This window comes from Nipponia nippon, unplaced genomic scaffold (genome assembly GCF_047370975.1).
Source record: "Nipponia nippon isolate SJK-2023a ecotype South Korea unplaced genomic scaffold, ASM4737097v1 scaffold_1, whole genome shotgun sequence".
In the NCBI taxonomy this organism is placed as follows: domain Eukaryota; kingdom Metazoa; phylum Chordata; class Aves; order Pelecaniformes; family Threskiornithidae; genus Nipponia; species Nipponia nippon.
The window spans coordinates 152,270,822-152,290,228 of NW_028262290.1; the positions used below are offsets into that span (position 1 = coordinate 152,270,822).

At 39.6% G+C, this 19,407-nt stretch overlaps 1 protein-coding gene across 15 annotated transcripts in view; it reads right to left on the reverse strand.

Annotated features, from left to right (window-relative positions):
• The window catches only part of PARD3 (par-3 family cell polarity regulator), a 467,913-nt gene that overhangs the window by 261,953 nt on the left and 186,553 nt on the right, over nt 1-19,407 (reverse strand). For all 15 annotated transcript variants that reach the window (XM_087778504.1, XM_087778469.1, XM_087778511.1 and 12 more), the window contains exon 4: nt 15,687-15,865. In XM_087778504.1, the coding sequence (XP_087634630.1) occupies nt 15,687-15,865 (179 nt within the window). The remainder of the gene's footprint in view (nt 1-15,686; nt 15,866-19,407) is intronic.

Below are 19,407 nucleotides of genomic sequence, written 5' to 3' on the forward strand. Positions count from 1 at the left end.
ATTTCTTTGGCCTGGCACAGTATTAGTCCACTATTCTAAAATACGGACTGTAGCATCAATTCCCTTACAATTATCCTTCACAACTCTATTTCTTGTAAATGCATGACACACTTTGCTAGGAAATTCAGGTCTCAATATAGCTGTGATACATAGCACAGTTTTCAAAAGCTTCCTGTGTGAGAGCAGTCTCTGCCCAGACACATCAAACGTAAGCTTTCTTAACTGATGACAACTTCTTTTCTTGATAGAGACTTTGTAGTAACAACAAGTCTTGCATTTCAAGACATTAAAGCTTGAATTCAACCAGCACAAGATAACCTTGTAAAAATATGTCTGCACAAGTAACCAGCCAAACAAATCACCATCATAAATTAATTTACCCTGCCACAAATGAGTAAGAACTTTGCGTCTTTCAGCAACTAAAAAAATCTAGTTTCCCAGTGTGGTTAACCACACAGCAAACTAGAAACTTTCTCAGTCTCATGCTTAGAAAGGGACAGTGGCAGTCAGTCGCTCCTTTGTACAACTGTGCCTTAGCAGAGCCGTAAAAGCCAGGGAACGGTGTGTACAAATTGATTTTTTCCTGTTGCTTCTCTTACTCAATTCTTCTCCTCAGGTGACAAAGGTGGCACAGTTCCTATAACCCAAAACAACAATTTCTCTTGTTCAAAGTGGTGGAAAGGTATAACAACAAAATAGAAATCTGACGAAGAAATAAAGAAAGATCATTTTATGCACAAAAAGCCCCATACAGCTGGTACATGAGTTATTGTCATCTAACAATAACTCGCTATCTGACAGACTATCACCTAGTCTGAATGAATAGAAATTTCTTCCTATGTAATGAGATGTTTTCTGTATTTCTGTACTTTATAGATAATTCTATTTTTTATTGGTTCGTGTTTACAATCTTCAATATAAACTTTTTTAAAAGACATTTTTATCTGTGCTACACAAAAATCTCTCTCCACACAGCATCCATTACCCGTGCACAGGAGTGTTTTGCAAGAGGGAAGGAAAAAAAGTTCATCAAAGGATGTGTTGTTCTTCAATCATTCAAACACCAAGGCTCTGATCTGAATCATTCAGGACAGTCTTATTGCCTAGAGTTTATACTGGAACTTCATGAGGTAAAAAGTCTTAAACACCATAGCGCACACTGTAAGTTAAATTATCTACAATAAAAGAGTTATTTAGGCCTCTGTTTGGTGCACCTATACTAATGTCAAGAATTCTGCAAGTTTACTCCTAATACTATCTGTGCTGACCAGAAGAGTATATTCTTCCCATCTACTGAAATATTTCTGCTGCAGCCCTCTTCTGTAGAAGATTGCCTTTCTCCTGCTAAGACCTATACCAGCTTATTTTACACAGAAGGCATCAAAGTCACTCAGCAATTTTTCTGACATCAGAGGTAAAAGCTGGAATGGTAGAGAGATGTGGTTCCTGTAACTTCTTGTGTTTCCCAGTGCTGCTCAGAGGCTCAAAATAGCACTATTATCAGAGTGGAATAAAATACCTTATCAGTGTTGCAATCACACACAGACTCATATTGGTCTTAGCCAAACAGTGAAACATGAGAAAAACAACCAGCCATAGACAGGTCCTTCACTCCTTTCTTTGTCCTTGCTTTTTGGCAAACAGCTATCCCCGTACCCCACGGGTGACAGCACTGGGGCAAGGACTAAGCTAGACCAGGAGGAGAGAGACCAGCGCTTTTAATGCTGCGGGATGCGGTCCTCCTCGCAGACAGCTCCACAACAAAACTGTGAGATGCTGCTGGCTACCTGGAACCCCACCGATGCAGGGTCTCCATTACTGCTGCTGCCACGTCTAATACAGAGATAGCAGTGGTGACAGACTATAGAGATGGTGGAGATGAAAAACACATCGCTGCAGCTTAGACATTGGGATTTACTGAACCAGCTGCAATGTTTTTTGCTATTTCAAATATATGTATATATTGGGGGGGGGTGGGGGGGGTGTAAAATATGCAAATGTTAACCCAGAAAGCTTTACTTCTATTCAGAATGATCTAGCATTATCACACATGCTCCCAACATCCGACTGGAAAAAGTGTGTGTTGCTTTTAACTTCAATACCATAAAGAAAAAGATTTCATGGTATAGAAGCCATCAGGGTCACGCAGAGAATTCTCATTTCTTCTGGAGCTGCAGCTGTAAGCCCTTCTGGGACCGGGGCTGACACACATCATCAGTTACAATTAAATGCTCTAATTTAAAAAAAAAAAAGTTTCTTTCCCGAACATCTTTGGGGACCACGGGCCATGTCAGCTTTATCATGTTTGAAATAGAAATTGATCAATATAACACTAAAACTGCCAAGTCACAATATTACCACTACACTTAACAGCAGCATTTTGCAGTATTTTTAATGAGGACATATAATCTAACACCTTAAGATTTAGTTCAGCGTGGTGTCCCTGCAGGGCTTTGCTGGAGGGCTGGGTGAAAGGGGACAGGAAAAATGTAGCAATTTTGCTACACTTTTCATTTTAGAGGATTTGCAATATATAACAAGCTCCTCATCAAGGACTCTGCAGCTTGTAGATAAAATGATGCGTTAGCATGATCTGTGTACTTCCAATTACTCGCTGTCAGGGCATAAACTCACTCATGATTTTCACCCACAGTTCTACCCCTACAGACTCCCAGCATCACTAAGCCAACCAGAACGTCCTCCACACGGTATGGTGACAGTCCAACATCTTCTCATTTGCCTCTAGGCCACTTTCCAAATAGTGAAGGAGTTGGGTTTTTCCTTTTGTTCTGACCTATATGGCTAATGTAAAGTGCGCCAAATTTGGAGTTTGTTTTGGTTTGGGTTTTTTTTGTTTTGTTTTTAATACTAGATAGCAATACAACAGGAGTAAAACAGATTGAAGACCTCTTCAACACAATTCTCTGGAAGGAGATGCAAAAATGTAAACCAAGTTTTCACTTTAATTCCTTCTGCAGCAAATTGTCCGCCTCTCATTTAGGATCCTCACTAAGAGAGACCATTTGGGGCACTGACTTTTTTTGCTATCCATTCTTTTTTCTTGTACACTGTGCATTTTAGGAAAGGCTTCTCACTTGTTCGGGTTTGATCTTAGGCCATTTTCCAAGGAGTAAAAGAGGACTCCCATATTAAAGAATTATCTCAGCTTTGTGCCTTCTCTGAGCTCTGACATGGAACATGGCTCATTTCCAGCAACTGGTAAAAACGGTCTTAGGATGCAGAAGATGCAATCTAACAGTCTAATAAAGAATGTGCATGCCTTATTTATGATGAAAATAGATGAGAAGCATGACCACTCTAGTCATTTTGATGTCTTTAGGAAGACTCGTGTCACACTATACGTAAGGGAGAGGTTTGATTGTACAGCACTTACAGTTAGTGATGATGTGGTTGAGAGCCTCTGGGTGAGGACTAGAGAGATGGAAAACAAAGGAGATGCTGTAGTGGGTGTCTACTACCGATCGCCCAGGCAGGATGTAAGCACCGATGAGTTATTCTATAGGCAACTTCTGGACCGGTAGCCCATGTCCTTATGGCAGATTTCAGCTCCCCAGACATCAACTGGGAATATCATACAGCTGTGACAAGCAGGTCTTGGAAATTCTTGACGTTTGTAGGCGATAACTTCTTGTCATAAGTACTAGGAAAGATGCCCTTCTAGACTTGCTATTTGTGAACAGAGAAAGACTCGTGGGGGATGTGATGGTAGGTGGCTGTCTTGGCCACAGTGCTCATGAAATGGTTGAGTTTAAAATTTTCAGTGTAATGACAAAAAAGGACAGCAGAGTTGCTACCCTGGATTTCAGGAGAGCAAACTTTAAGCTACTCAGGGAGCTATTTAGCAGAGTACCCTGGGAACCTACTTTTGAGTGCTTAGGAGTCCACAAGTGCTCGTCAGTCTTTAAGAACCACCTTTTAGAAGCACAGGAGCAGGCAATTCCAGTGTTGTAAGTCAAGCAAGTAGAGCAGAAGACCAGCTTGGCTGAACAGGGAACTCCTTGTGGAGCTCAGGAGAAAAAAAAAAGCTGTATCATCTCTGGAAGCAAGGTCAGGCTTCACAGGAAGAGTATACAGCTGTGGTTCACTTATGCATGGAGAAGACACGAAAGGCCAAAGCTCAATTAGAGTTGAAACTGGCCACTCTTGTTTCAGATAAGAAGGGCTTTTTTAAGTATGTTAATAGCAACAGGAGATCTGAAGAAAACATTGGACCAATACTTGTTGAAGATGGTCATCTGACTAACAGGGATGAAGGAAAAGCAGAGGTATTCAATGCAGTTTTTGCCTCAGTCTTTAATAATGCTGATAGACCTTGGGCTCCCCAGTCCCCTGAGTCGGAGGACTGCAAGTGTGGGAACAGTGACTTTCAACTTGTGGACACTGAAATTGGAAGGGGCCAGCTGTATCAGCTGAATGTTCACAAGTCCATGGAGTCTGATGGGATTCATCCCAGAGTTCTGAAGAAGCTAGCAGATGTTACGGCAGGACCCTCCTCTATCATCCACCAAAGGTCATGGGAGTCTGGGGCGGTCCCTGCTGAACTGGAAGCAAGCCGATGTTATTCCAGTCCACAAGAAGGGTGTGAGGGAAGACCCAGGGAACTACAAACCTGTTAGTCTAACCTCAGTTCCTGGAAAAATTATGGAAAAGATTATACTGGGTACTATTGAAAGGCATTTAAAGAATAATGCAGTCATCAGGCACAGTCAACATGGGTTCACAAAACAAAAGTCCTGTTTAACTAATTTGATATCCTTCCATGATAGGGTCACCCAAGTAGTGGATAAAGGGAAGGCGGTGGATGCAGTTTTTCTGGATTTTAGTAAGGCTTTTGATACTGCCCCTCACAGCTTCCTTCTGGACAACTGTCCAACTGTGAGATGAGCGGGTTTACGGTGTGCTGGGTGAAGAACTGGCTAAAGGGCAGAGCTCAAAGGGTTGTAGTGAATGGGGCTACATCTGGCTGGCAACCAATCACCAGCAGTGTTCCTGAGGGTTCAATTCTAGGGCCAGTTCTGTTCAACGTATTTATCAACGATCTGGATGCAGGAGTTGAATGCACTGTTAGCAAGTTTGCTGATGATACCAAACTGGGAGGTGCTGTTGACTCTCTTGAGGGACAGGAGGCCTTGCAGAGGGATCTAGATAGACTGGAGCATTGGGCTATGATTAATAGAATGAAATCTAACCAGTTGAAACGCCAGATTCTGCACCTAGGATGGAGTAAGGCCAGGCACAAGTATAAATTGGGAGGAGTGGCTGGAGAGCAGCCCTGCAGAAAGGGATCTGGGGGTGCTGGTCAACAGCAGGCTCAACAGGAGTCAGCAGTGTGCCCTGGCAGCCAAGAGGGCAAACCGCATCCTGGGGTGCATCAAACACAGCATAACCAGCTGGTCAAAAGAAGTGATTCAGACACTGAATTCAGCATTGGTGCGGCCTCACCTTGAATACTGTGTGCAGTTCTGGGACCCACAATTTAAGAAGGATGTTAAGGTCCTTGAATGTGTCCAGAGGAGGGCAACAAAGCTGATGAAAGTGGTAGAAGGAATGTCCTGTGAGGAGTGGCTAAGGACTTTGGGCTTGTCTAGTTTGGAGAAAAGGAAGCTGAGGGGTGGCCTCATTGCTCTCTACAGCTTCCTGAGGAGGGGAACCTCCCTGGTATCCAGTGATAGGACGCATGGGAATGGTTCAAAGCTGCACCAAGGGAGGTTCAGACTGGGCATGAGGAAGCATTTCTTTACCAAGAAGGTGGTCAAACACTGGAACGGGCTTTCTAGGGTGGTGGTTGATGCCCCAAGCCTGTCCATGTTTAAGAGGCATTTGGACAATGTCCTTAACAACATGCTTTAACTTTTGGTCAGTCCTAAATTCATCAGGCAATTGGACTAAATGATCGTTGTAGGTCCCTTACAATTGAAATAGTCTATTCTATTCAGAAATGACTCTGTCTACAACGCCATAAATGGAATTAATGTATTATGCATTGACAGTAGCTCATTAGATGCCTACAAGGAGAAGGACAACTGAAAAGCCAATGTTCTGCTTAAGTTCTATCACCTTATGTTCAGAAATTTCCAGAGTTGTCCAGTGCCAATTAATATATTCCATGTTATCCTTTGACTGACAAGCAAGGCCTGACCTTAAAAAAAGGCAATATCTAGGGGCCACGATGAACGGACAGTTTTCTGTGCACGTGGTGTTATACATAAATATTTAGTGTCAAAGAATATGGGCTAAACTAAGAGTAAACTAAAAAACATGAGACTGCCTATCCAAAACATTCTGTTCATTTCTCTTGTTTACAACGGAAAAATCAAAAATGTCATGATCTCTGCATGTATACATGCAAAGCCAGAAATTACCAGGCAGTGAATATTGTTATTTCTCAGACTGAGAGACAGGGAAGAAGCTGCTTCTTCCATTCGCTCTGTACTTATTAATCTCACAATAAAACCTCACAAAAGATAATGCAAACATCCCAAATAACAGACAGCAGTTGATGTTCTGTAATTATAATTCAGAAGCTGGATTTTATTTCTGTAAGCTTCTTAACTAAAAAGGCATGGCTTTCCATAGTTTCATTTTAAAGAAAAATAAATGAACCAGTTACCTTAAAATGTCATGAAGCTACAGTTCTGATTCCCGTACACATTATACTCAGAAACCAGTTTCCCCTTCTACTATTTTTCACTAAATTGAAGTATTCTCTTTTGCTGTGCCACTTTAATGGCCTCTAAAGAGCTTCTATGTATATTCAGCTGTATATGAATCTATATGGCTATCCATTTAAATGCAATAATATAATTATGCACAATCCTGCCATTTGCACCAGGCATTTGATTTTGCACCCAAATTTATACAATTATTTATGTCAATTTGGATTTAGATGAAATAGCCTTTGTAAAGTTGTTTATTTTTAATGTCGACATCGCTTCATTTGATTCCTTGGGAGAGCCAAGAAATTTAATTGCAGGAGGGGAAAAAAGCTGATAATGAATTAATTTCAAGAGTATGCTCTGAAGATAGGATTTAACAAATAGAATGTTAATATTAAATATATTTGGGGAGCTAAGGGAGACAGGAAACAATGGGGTACAGGAAACTTCATACAGATCTTCTATTTAGATCTTGAAACAAAGAGTATCTTATAAACCACCAGTACTATCCTTTTAAATGTTGAGCAGATGCTTTCAGGTGGCCATACCTCTAAAATGAAAATTTGAAAGGTGCAACTGGCTGTTTGTATGTTAGAAACTTGCATATGCAGTCCTGAAATGAAAGGGGGAGAGGGGATGATGATGATGAGGTAACTGTACTGTCTTCTCAGACTAACTAAACTGTTTTTTTCCCCCTCTTTCTTCATTACACTGACAAATGTGTAGAAGAGCGGTGACTTAAGGTCAGAAACACGAAGGTAACGCCCCAACCATGCAGCAAGCAGCTGTGCCTTCGCACACTACCAGCCAGCCGCTCCTCCCCTCTGCCAGCCCCTACCAGCACCACCAGCCTCCCCCAGACAGGGGACTCCACACGGCTCCCAGTAAAGCTTCCATCACCTCATCTGACTTGCAAATTCATTTCAGACCTTGGCCAGAATCCCTTCTGCGATTTGCGGGGAAAGGCCCAAAGAGATACCAGAGGGGTGGCTTGTAGCAGCGTGTTTGTCTTTTATCTGAGTTTACAGCAGCACGGCCACCTTCGGCTCCTTGCTGTCTCATGGGCCTTTCTCACGCTGAACAGCTTCCCATCATTCTCCATCTCATGGATTCAGCCTTTCTCCAGATTTCCTTTACTTCATATGCTCGGCAGGCAATGCTCTGAAGTTGGACATCTGTATACAGGAGCTGAAGAGCTCGTTTGTAAAGAGACAATAAAACTGGGTACACAGAATAATCATCCCCTTTCTGTCAGGCTGCGAAACAAACCCAGGCTAAGTGACATCTGTTTCAGCCCTAAATTTAGTCATAACAGAAATAAGCCCAGAAGGTGACTAGGCATTCCTGGTTTGAAATCCTGTATTTACTGGAGCTGAATTTCCCCACTCATTAAAGCTTACCATCTCCTCCCCAGCCACACTACTACTTTGTACAGATTAGTTCCACATTGGGTCTGAATTTTATTCTAAGACTACTTTGCCTGGTTGTCTTTCCTTGTCTTCTTCTGTGATTAGTATTCATTGCAAGATGACCTAAGTTCATTTAAAAATACAACAAATACAGCAGAAAAAGACCAAAATAATCATTGTTTAAACTGCTCAGACTCATGTCAGAACGCTGTAGGGAAGCACAGCCTGTAACCTGGATTGTACTTTCAATCTTGCTAGCTACACATTCAGCCAAAATCCAAACCTGTTTTGCACCAATATATAACCTCGATAATATGAAAACAAGACAGACAAATATACGAATCTGCAGAAACTCTTGAACCACAAGTGTATACTGTAAATGCAGTGTAAATACATGGTTGTGGGTTACAACTAAATTGATAAAAGCAGGTCAAAACCCAGATCCAAGTATTGCCAATGAAAACATATGTGTGTTTCTAAACTTAAAAAAAAAAATAAAATCACTAAACCAACTTTTCTTTTCTTTTTTTTTTTTTTTTTTTTTTTTTTTTAAACTTTTTCAGTCTTTTATCAAGCTACTCTTTCAGGCCCAGAGTTTTTCACCCTCAAACCCAGGGAGAGCTGCAAGAACATAAAAAATTAAAGGAAATAGAGATGAAGATTTAAACATGGGAATTTGCAAAGTACACATTCACTTAGATAAATGGCAGAGGAAAAGTCAGCCATTCGTTACAACTTCAATTATCCTATACCGTGTACTTGAGAGCTTTCTGTTTTCAGTATAGCTTTCACCATCTCTCAGAGAGAGATGCTGTACACAGCATTTACTGAAGTGAAAAGACAAATAACGTGTGCACATTCCACCACTCCTTCATTACCAGTAAGAGACTCGCTCATCCAGACCCGCCTGGGCACTCGCAGCTTGTGATGCAGCACCGTGTCCTCTCACCTATGGACCAGCCATTGCTCACCCATCAGACAGAGAGAGAGATGGGAGAGCACAGGGCTGGGAGAAAAAGACATATTCTTCCTACACTACTGATGCAGAACAAAGATTGAGAGTGATCAACAGACTTGCTCAGCCTCAGAGCAGAAGTGGAAAACAACTCACCAGCTCTCAGATCTCTCTAGTATCTTGCACTAATAACCTGTCTCTTTTGGGGGACAGAGGAAATTTGATAGATGGGCTTCCACATATGGATGACTCGGAGCAAAAAGAGGTAAAACAACAAAAGAGATGGAGAAAATCACACCTTCACTTTGGATTTGTTGGTTTTGTTGTTGGCTTTTTCCCTGCTTAACGCATGTGGTCATGATTGACTTTTGGATGCAAACAGTTGAATCCTGTCCGTGTACACAGTACTCAGCAAACAGAACAGCACAGCATCAGGTGGTACGTGTTGGCTGTTACCTCTCTGTGCACCAGGCACGGATTTTTCATTTTATGTCTCTCATTCCCAACCTGCTGCTGCTGCTGAGAAATACTGTATTTGTTTTCACATTTTGAAAGTCTGGAATGTTGTGTTCTTCACAGAGATTTTAATTTTTATTGCACTAAAATTCCACTAGCTGCTCTGTAAAGAAAGTCAGACTCTTCTCCAGTGAAGAGTATCCAGTGAAAGCACAAGAGGCAATGGGCACATAAAGAAATACAAGTAATTCTATCAAAACATAAGAAACAACTTTCTTACTGTAAGGGTGATCGAACACTGGAAGAGGTTGCCTAGAGAGGTAGCGCAGCCTCCATCCTTGGAGATGCATATACTCAAAACCTGACTGGACACAGACCTGAGGAACCTGACCTAGTTGACCCTGTTTTGACCAGAAAGGTTGGACTAGATGATCTCCAGAGGTACCTTCCAACCTCAGCTGTTCTGTGATTCTGTGAAAGTCATTAATTTTACATAATACCCAGGACAAAAATAACACATAGAATGTTTATTTTATATTGTACTCTGTTTGGGTACGATTCCTCTAAACTATTTCATCATCATGTGACAAGCTGCCAGCAATGAGTTTCTACCACAAAGAAAACTGATGCATGTAACTTTTGTTTTATGAATTTCCATTAAGCTCTCTCCTATAACAACATTTTCCTCCATTAAAACACACTATTTCATCACCTGTGGATAACTCTCTCACATTCTCCCTTCCTCTCAGTCTATGTGAAACCACATCTGAAATGACAAAAATTGTGACTGTCTCACTGAAAAGAGAAAAGCCCTGCTCAAATAAACCCGGATGAAGAAATATTCATGGCTATTGAAGCCTTCAGAACTTGTGTTTAAAACATTGCATTTTTATTCTGAAAGCAGACAGCTACATTCATTATGCAGGGGTTTAAAACCTACCATGACAGAGATGCCAGGCTCTCTGCACTTACTCTGTGTTTCTCCTTAGCTGATTCTGTTGTGTTACAGCACTTTACCAACATTGTTCATCAGTACACGCTACCTCCCTTCTGCAGGAGTATGAACCAGAGACAAAGGTTCCCAAGAAGCATCAGCAACACAACGGTCTCTTGTTCCCAGAATGATGCCCAGTCTTTTAGTCCACAGTCTTCCCTAATCAATCTAATCGACTTACACTCTGCAATTCAGACTCCCTGGCTATAAAATCACACTAACACACACAGTTCTAATATAAGACTCTTCAGTCCTCTGAATTATAGTTAAAACCTATTGAAATACTGTGTCTTTGGTGACAGTGATAAAGCAAACTTCACTAAGCTGTGTTTAAAAAGACTCAAAGCTAAATGAAACTAATTTTCACTTTAAATCTGATTTTGACACTGACATACCATTATTGTTGAAGCTTTTCATATAATGCATGCATGCTTTTCTCCTATCTAGACATACTTCATTAGAGAAATACTTTTTTTTTATTCTGTTTACAAAGAGGATTAGAAAGCATTGCATATTTCACATAAATAAAAACTACAATCCAACAATCTGAAAATTTGTACTCATCAGTCTCAACCCAAAGGAACAGTAAAAATACTTGCAAGAAGAGATGGTGGGGAACACAATGCTTTACAGGTAAAGGATTTGACCCTAGATGAGACTTAGATCACTCCCATACAGTTTCAAATTCTTCCTCTGCAGTGTACAGAGTCCAAAAATATTAGGTTTCCAAGCAGGAAGAAAGCACATCCTGAAAATAATTCTTCCTACAAGGCATGGCTATTTTCAACCTCAAAATACATATATGGGCAAACCCATTTAAAAACAAACAAAACAAGAAAAAAAAAAAAAAACAGGCTGCTGACTAAATGGCAAAGGCAAAAAGAGAAGGAAAAAAAAAAAAAAGAAAAACTAAAAAATGAGGTGCCAAGTACAGTCAGCTATGTGTTTGCTGTTGCTGATCCACCCCGCAGAGCACATTGCATGCCATTTGCTTTGCTCCAGGTGGGTGAACCCAGGAGCGAGAGAGGCACAGAAGCCCATACACAATCATTTTTCTCTCTCATTGCTCTCTCTTGAGCTCTCCTTCTTAGTGTACATTTTCACTTCCTTCTGCTATACCAATGCTGTTATCTCTGATGCAACAATATATGAATCAAATTCAGGAAAGTCACAGTGGGAAATTTTTCATAAGCCAGTTAGCCATGGTATATCCCTGCATTTAGCAAGGCAGGTTAACTAGATAAGCCTTGCATCTTTCAGAGAAGCAGGATCAAAGCAGATAACTAATTTGTAATGACACGCAATTCCTCACCAGAAATGGAGATGTAAATTTAAAAAACCACACTGAAAATATATGGGATAATTAATTCACAGTTGCTAAAAGACGCAACATATCTGGTTGTTGCATTTATGTTCTTCCAATACAGTAACACAATCATCTAAGGGAAAAGAAACCTGATTTTCATTTATGCAGTTCACACCTATTAAGGGCAGCTAGTTAAGACAATAGGCTTTGGTAATGAATTATTAAGAATGTGATTCAAATTAACAGTTATTCAGAAAACAATATCAAAAAACATTTTACTGCAGTGGAAAGAAGCACACATGATATGCTTCAGCTGCGTACAATCTGTTCAGCTGTACAGTTCAACACAATTCAAACAAAATTACAGCTTGCAAATCAGGTATTACTGCAGGCCTTTGAGAAGATATTTTTACTAAGAGATTTCTTCTTGTTTCATTAGAATGGCTCAAAGAAGCAAGAGACAGGATTAAGTCAAGCTGTGACTCACTAGGTAATACAGATATGTCTCATGCACAAAAAAGTGTCTGGAAGTGATTTTAATATTCAGTTTAAAAAAAAAAAAAAAAAAAACACAAGAAGTGAATTTACCTCCTAAAGGTGCTGATAATTATGAGCCAATTTTGTGAATACTTGCACAGATGAGGAGACCTAATCATTTGGTTGAGACCACACATAGGAATGATACAGAAGGAAGAGGTCAGGAATTATCTAGCTGAGTACAATTACCAGCACAACAATAACTTGTAAATAATGAATAATAATGATAATGCTTCAAATAAATAAGTTCTTTGGGACACAGAACGTCTGGTTTCAAGTTGCTCTTACAGGTGAACAACACAGAAGCCAGAAATGATTGAGATTCCAATTCTAAGGAAACACAGAGTATATTGTGATATCCTGACAGTAAATATGTTTCTTTACAATGAGATGATACGAAAAATGGATGAGAGCGCGCATCCAGTTTAGTGCAAGGGTTTCATCCTTTCCAAAACATCCTACTTACTATAGCAGAAATGCATCTCAAGTTCAACACACATTCAAACCTACGCCGGACCTACTCAGGCCCCTCCAAACCAAACTCTGGCCCTCTCTGGTCGCTCTCTTCTTTTCCTAAGGACACAGGACAGCCTCATGTCCTGCTTCGTCTACCCTAATACCTACAGGTAGCACTACAATTTCTTCAGCAGGATCCTTCAAACATCCCACATTTTTTCCTCTTCCCCAGTGCCCTTTTCCCTTTCTGTTTGCCCAGAACTACTGGCATATGTCCTGGCTCCTCACAGCCCTCAGTGCATGGCAGCACTCCCACCCCTTCATTTCATCTCATCTTGGGCATCTGCCCATTTTTCTGCCATTCCAAACTCTTCTTACCCAAAGGGAAACAAACACCAATAAGGAGTCTTCTCTCGCTTGCCCCTGAGAAATAAATCCCTTCTGCCAGATCCACGCAGTCTCCCTCTGCTAATTCCTCCAAAAATTGGACAGGGTTTCTACCTGTCAATTATTTCTCTTTAGAGGTGACGGGCTGAAAGTAATGTCACTTCTTAGAGTCAGTAGGTAGATGAAGCTTTTGGCAACTCTCCCAGAAACCCTTTTCTTGTTTCTTCAAGATACTGCTGGGGCAAAGTTGCTAATCTACAACTGTGCTGCAAATCTCAGCCCAAGAACATATGTTCTTGTGCTGTCAAGAGAGAGAACTGCAGTGAAAACATTACGTAGTGCCAACCGCCCACAAAAGATATATGGGTGCTCAAGCCCAATGCACTGAGCAGAAAATTAAGATTGTTCTCATTGCTTTCCTTGAAATGCCTGTGTCATCTATAATCAATGAAACAGTCTGGAACAAAGCACAGCCATCTCTTTTTGTTATCTGAGTAGCTGAAGAAAACAACCTAATTTAAGAAAAGTAGTGAGGACTTGTTATAGTTCAAATAACCAAAATACATTTGTAAAAATTCAGTGTTAGTACTCTGGAAGGTGACTGGTGACAGAGACTTAAAAAATGCACCTTTTCGAATAATACTACAAATGAATCGTTGCTAATACTGGGAAAGGAAAGGAGAATTCTTAATATCCATTCCTAAGAGAAACAGGATTCACTACAAAATCTTGACTGCCATGAAGAAATCAAGATGCTGAAAACACAAAGAAACAGTCTAGCGCAAACGAACTTGGGATTAATTCATATGTTGCACAAGCAAGTAGTATTTAGTTCTAGTTGTTTACTGCATCTTACCTATTAAAAATAGTGCACTCAGTGATCTGCTCTATTCAAAGGATTGATGTATAGAGTGTGCAAAAAAGGTAAAAAGAAATTATCAGTATCTATTGTACTAACTAACCTATGTCAGTTCTTTCCAATCTTCTTGATTTAATGTTCTCTTGTGCCTTGCTTCCCATCACTACATGAGATCACATGCATTCCTTTCCAGTTTGGTCACCATGCTCCAGCAGGCATGAAATATTTTCACGAAAATCAAGAGTAAGCACATGCTGAACAACTAATGATGCAAGAAGGCTAGTGGGAAAGATTAGCTGCTGTTCAATTCTCTTCAATTTCTGCTAACTTCAGACACTCAAAGAAATCTGATTATGCTATGTATGGCCCTCCATATCTATGCTTGTGGAGTAATGAAGTGCAGTCTCATTATGACTTCAGAAAAATTAACTGAAAATGTTAACACTTCAAATGGATTAGATTATCATTTTTCTTCTCCAAATCAGAACAGTATAAAAGATATTTTTCAAAACAACATGCACTTCTGTGCCACACCAGTATAAGTGACAGAAAATATACCATTACCTACCTGAAATCCCGATCAAGCAGAGACCTAACAATACCATGTTAAACTGACACCTCTGTAAGAATGTGGACCTCAATGCGTATGAACATGCCTATGTGCTTTTATAGAAGTTTCTGAAATAACCAAAAGCCCGCTGAAAACAGTTCAGTTCATTGGCAGCATGTAAAGACTTCTTTATTTGGGGTGTGGGAGTCCTGGCTGCAAAGTCTTAGTTTGTGTTTATGCTACACAGAATTAATGGTAATAAAGAAAAAAATAGAATAGTTATAATAAGCTGCATATTTTCTAACAGGACTTTGTGCTCTGCAGTCAGAATGGTAATCAAAAGTGCAACTTTCTCTAAAAATTACTCATTTCTATTGGAAAATATACATGTTTTCCTTTTGAGTTTGTTTGCAAGTTACCATCACAATTATGGGCAATGTTGGGGGCTGTACAAAAGAGAATATTTCTTCCAATTTTATTTTCAATAATGCACTGAGAAGAGAGCTTCCTGCTGACTTCTCCACCTAATAATGTAATTCATGTAGAGATACTGAAATCATATTGAAAAAATGAAGGAAAAAATACTCTGCATTTCACTGTTTTAGTTTTAAGAATGTTATCAAGGACAGAGAGCATTAGCAATTTGTGTTTTTTATTACTTGACTAGTGCCTCAGAAAGTAAAAACTAGCAATGCTATGTCAGAAAGACACACCAGACCAGCTGTGGGCATGCAGATTATTCATTGACATTAGGACTTCTATGGTGATCAGTAAAAATCATTACAGACATGACCTATTTGCATTCAAAGAAAACACATGACAGCATTCAGGCCCTGCTTTGCAGAGTAATGAGTAATCAGAGCTTCAACTACAGTTAAGGGCAAAATCAAGTATTTAGAGACCCTGCTGGGGGCATCACCGAGAGTCTCCTGGGGGTGGGACACGTGTGCGACTCAAACACTCCTCTGCTGCTGATGGGGTTTGGTGAACAAGGTCAGAAAACACAAGTTTAAACCAGGAGCAGGAGAGAGAAGGACAAAATGATTCAAGATTCATGCACATTTGTCATTTATTGGATAAAGAGGGGGAAAGAAATATACCTTTCTTTCATGAGCACTGGATACGCCAGGGGTGTTCTGCTTGAGAAAGCCTGCTGTTGTGGACCACCTTGTAGGGTTTTTCCGTGAAGGCTCTTCTGAAGAAAAATTTGTGTCACTTACAGAGGTTGAGAGGCCAATCAGTGCAGGGTCACTACTACGTCGGACATGAAGAGGCATATCTGAAGAATAAAACAGAGAGTAAATAAATACTGACTAGATTTAAAATGTTTTCACATAAGAAAAATATTTTTTTTCAAGCTCTGGATGAGTGGTTTATGACAAATGTGGTTTCACAGAGTAAGGAGTTATTGACCTCAGCATAGTTCCTCAAGGACAAGGTCTGTTTCCTCAAAACCACAGCCTTGCCGCTTGGCCACACAAGGAGAAAATGAGGGCCAAACCAAGCTCTTTGAACCTAGCACAGCTCGTTGGCTTTACAAGCACAAACACAGCATCGCTACTATCTGTCAGTTGTTGTACAAAATAATAAAAAAAACAGCGTAAGTTTGAACAACTAAGAGGTTAAGGTGACTTAGAGGTATTTTAAAGAACAAGTAGCCAAAGGCCTAAATTCAACAGCCTGGTGACAATTAAGGGGTGGACTAGGACAACGCATCCCCCACCCCACTGCCACGGCTGCAGCATGGGCACTGCCAGCACAACGTGCTTGCAAAAAGCTGTGCGACAGCTTCTTTGCAGCGAAAGGCAGCCCCCTCGCCTTCTAAAATAGACATTCCATTTCTTTCTCAAAACTTATGGAAGTGACTGTTTTCTATTCTGCATTCTTCCTGTGCCTCTTCCTGACAGCTGAAACAAGATCTGTGCTGATTTACCCTGATTCCCTTAGCCTTCCAGCTGGCATGACTGACAGGATAAAAATATTTCATTAGTAATAAACAACGCAGCAGGCAGGTAGACCAATTGGAAAGAGATAAGACTTTTTTAATATATGTAGAGGTCAAATCCATTCTGGAAACTTTGATGGCACATTAAAGTTAGTTTCTCTTGAAATACAACTTAATTTTTTCCAATTTCATTTATTATCCTACAACAAATATCCACACATCTATCGTCTCCTTGCCCAAACAGAAGTTTCATTGCCTGTATTTGCGACCTCTTAGCACTCTCCCACTCAGCCTCAGAACGGAGGGGACGTGATTTATCAGTTGTATTTCTCTCTACTGCTGCACTGGGAACCTTGAATGCAAAGTGGAAAAGGAAGAGGTGAAAGCTACAACACGTAAGCAGCAGAGTCACACAGAAAGGCACGCTGGGCAACAACTGAGAATGAAAACCAGGCTATTTTTTAATGCTTTGATGAAACAGTTCCCGAGGAAGCTGAAGGTGCATGTCTCACAATACTAGCAGGAAAACACAATGACAGGAGTTTAAGTGACTAGTCTTAAATTTTACAATAGCTTTATGTTAACACTACGTATAACAGTATTAAAATATAGAATCTTATTTTACATGGCATTTTAAAGACAGTGAAAAATACAGTAAGTCATGCCACACAAAGAAAATGTGTGATTTTTTTTTTATTATTATTATTTTTTTAGGACTGGTGCCACTGAGGTACGCGCAAGTGTTACAGGATGAAACATCATTCATTCTATTTCATGTCCACCCTGGTATACAAGAATAACAGAGTTAATTTATGTTTTTTCCCATAATTGTTGTACTATTTCTCTTTCCTTTGAAAATTCTTTTTTATTCTTGTTTTCATAACACAAATATTCACAAGAGTTAATTTCTAGCAAATAAAATGTTTTCTTTTATAAACATGTACATTTATACATATTTATACATATAGATGTAACAGAACTAAAAGTAATTAAAAGAATCATTCAGGAAAGAACACTTTAATTACACAGAGAAGTATTTACGGTCTGAGTTAACTCTACTTCAACTTTGATTACTCAGTGTATATACTCATAAACTCATAATAGAGGGGTTTTCTTTGATTGCTTTGTCTTCAACTACTTCAAGTTTCATGAAGCAGCTGAAGGTAAAGCCTCTCATTTCCCCCTAGATGGCAAACATAATAAAAGTACACGATCAAATCACAAGAGATCTCTGTAACAAAGGTGGCACAGCTGCAGTCCCAGCCACGGCCCCACAAAGCGTAATGAAGTGACCCATTAACAGCGGTGCCTGTGCTGCTGGCTTAGCCCTGAACATACACTCTCATTTATCAGATTAGCCTGGGCAAGAAAGTGGCTCTGTAGTATGTAGTACCACTTAAGAAAAATACCAGTCTATATTTGTTCCAAGCAGCAGCCCGTGCATATTATCCTGTTTGCCTTAGCTACCCACCCTGCAACAGAGAATTACAATTTTCAAACATGAGTTCACTTGCTCCTTATGCTCGTATATCTATATATAAGCACGGTGATAGCAAAATGTTCTTGTATTTTTACACCCTTTCTTGAAATTACTTGACAAAACAAAAGTTCAGTGCGGTGAACTTCTGTAAGAAGAGAAGCCAAACTGCCAACAAAGAAAAAGGAAGAAACTGGAACTCAAGTCAGCACTTCTGGAGGCGAGCGAGCAATTATCACTGCCTTGCCTTTTGCTTTCTAGCAAGAACCTGACAGTTTGCACCATGCAAAGTAGCAGAGACTTTTCACAGTACAGAAAGTTAATTATGCAATGGAATTCCCAAATATTAATATGCTCCAGAGAAAACAATAACATGAGAAGTTTCTCTACAAAATCTATTTGCTGATGAGCCACCTTCAATATGACCTGTTTCATTTTAGTAAGGTTAGTTATTGAGGTATTTTCAGATATTTATTGAACACTCCTCCAAATCTTGGGGAAAAAAAAAAAAAAAGGTATCCTGTCAATACAAAGATACAACATGATCAATTCTAGCCTCTCCTTATAAAAATGGTTCCATACATAAGGAAAAGTGATTTGTATTACTAACCAAACTTCACAATAAAGTGAATTATAAAAGACAATAATTCGGGTGTGTGGGATCTATGTATTTCCCAGTTAAACTAGAAATCTAAACATATGGTAATTTTTTTTTTTTTTCCTTGCTGGAATGAGACAAGAACATGGAGCTAGCTCTAGTGTATGCTGCTTGGCAATGGTCAATACCACTCCAGGTATTAATCCAAAAATTAAATCTTATTCACACTATATAAACCACAAGTTGTAAATATAATCTCCCGCATTCCTGTCTCCAATTCTATTCTGAGAGACCACTCTAACTCAGTTTTGATACTCTCATTAAAAAAACAACAAAAAATATATTGAACAGATTTTTCTACCAATATATTGTTGGTTACAATCTTCTGGTTTACCTGAATTTACAGATTTGAAGAGGATATACTTTGAAATATTAAAAGGAAAATCAAAGAAAAGGAACTTAATAATTAAACCACAAGATGAAGTACGCATGGGACCGATGCAATGTCACTGATTCCAGGATGATGGCTGATATCGTTTGAAGTCTGTGGTTTCTTTGAAGAGTGGATAAAACAGCAATGAACTCTAATCACAAGGCTTCAAATTCTCTGTGGCACTAATGCACTGTAAATATTGATTTGCTTCTGCAGCTAAGGTGCCTTTTAAATAAGCACTTGAAACGGTAAATCTAATAAGGAATTACAGGAAGTTTTAAAAGTCTAAGAATTAAGGAAAAATTAAATTAAAAATCATGAAAGTTACCACTAATTCAGTTCTTGAGCCACATTCAAGGACTTGAAGT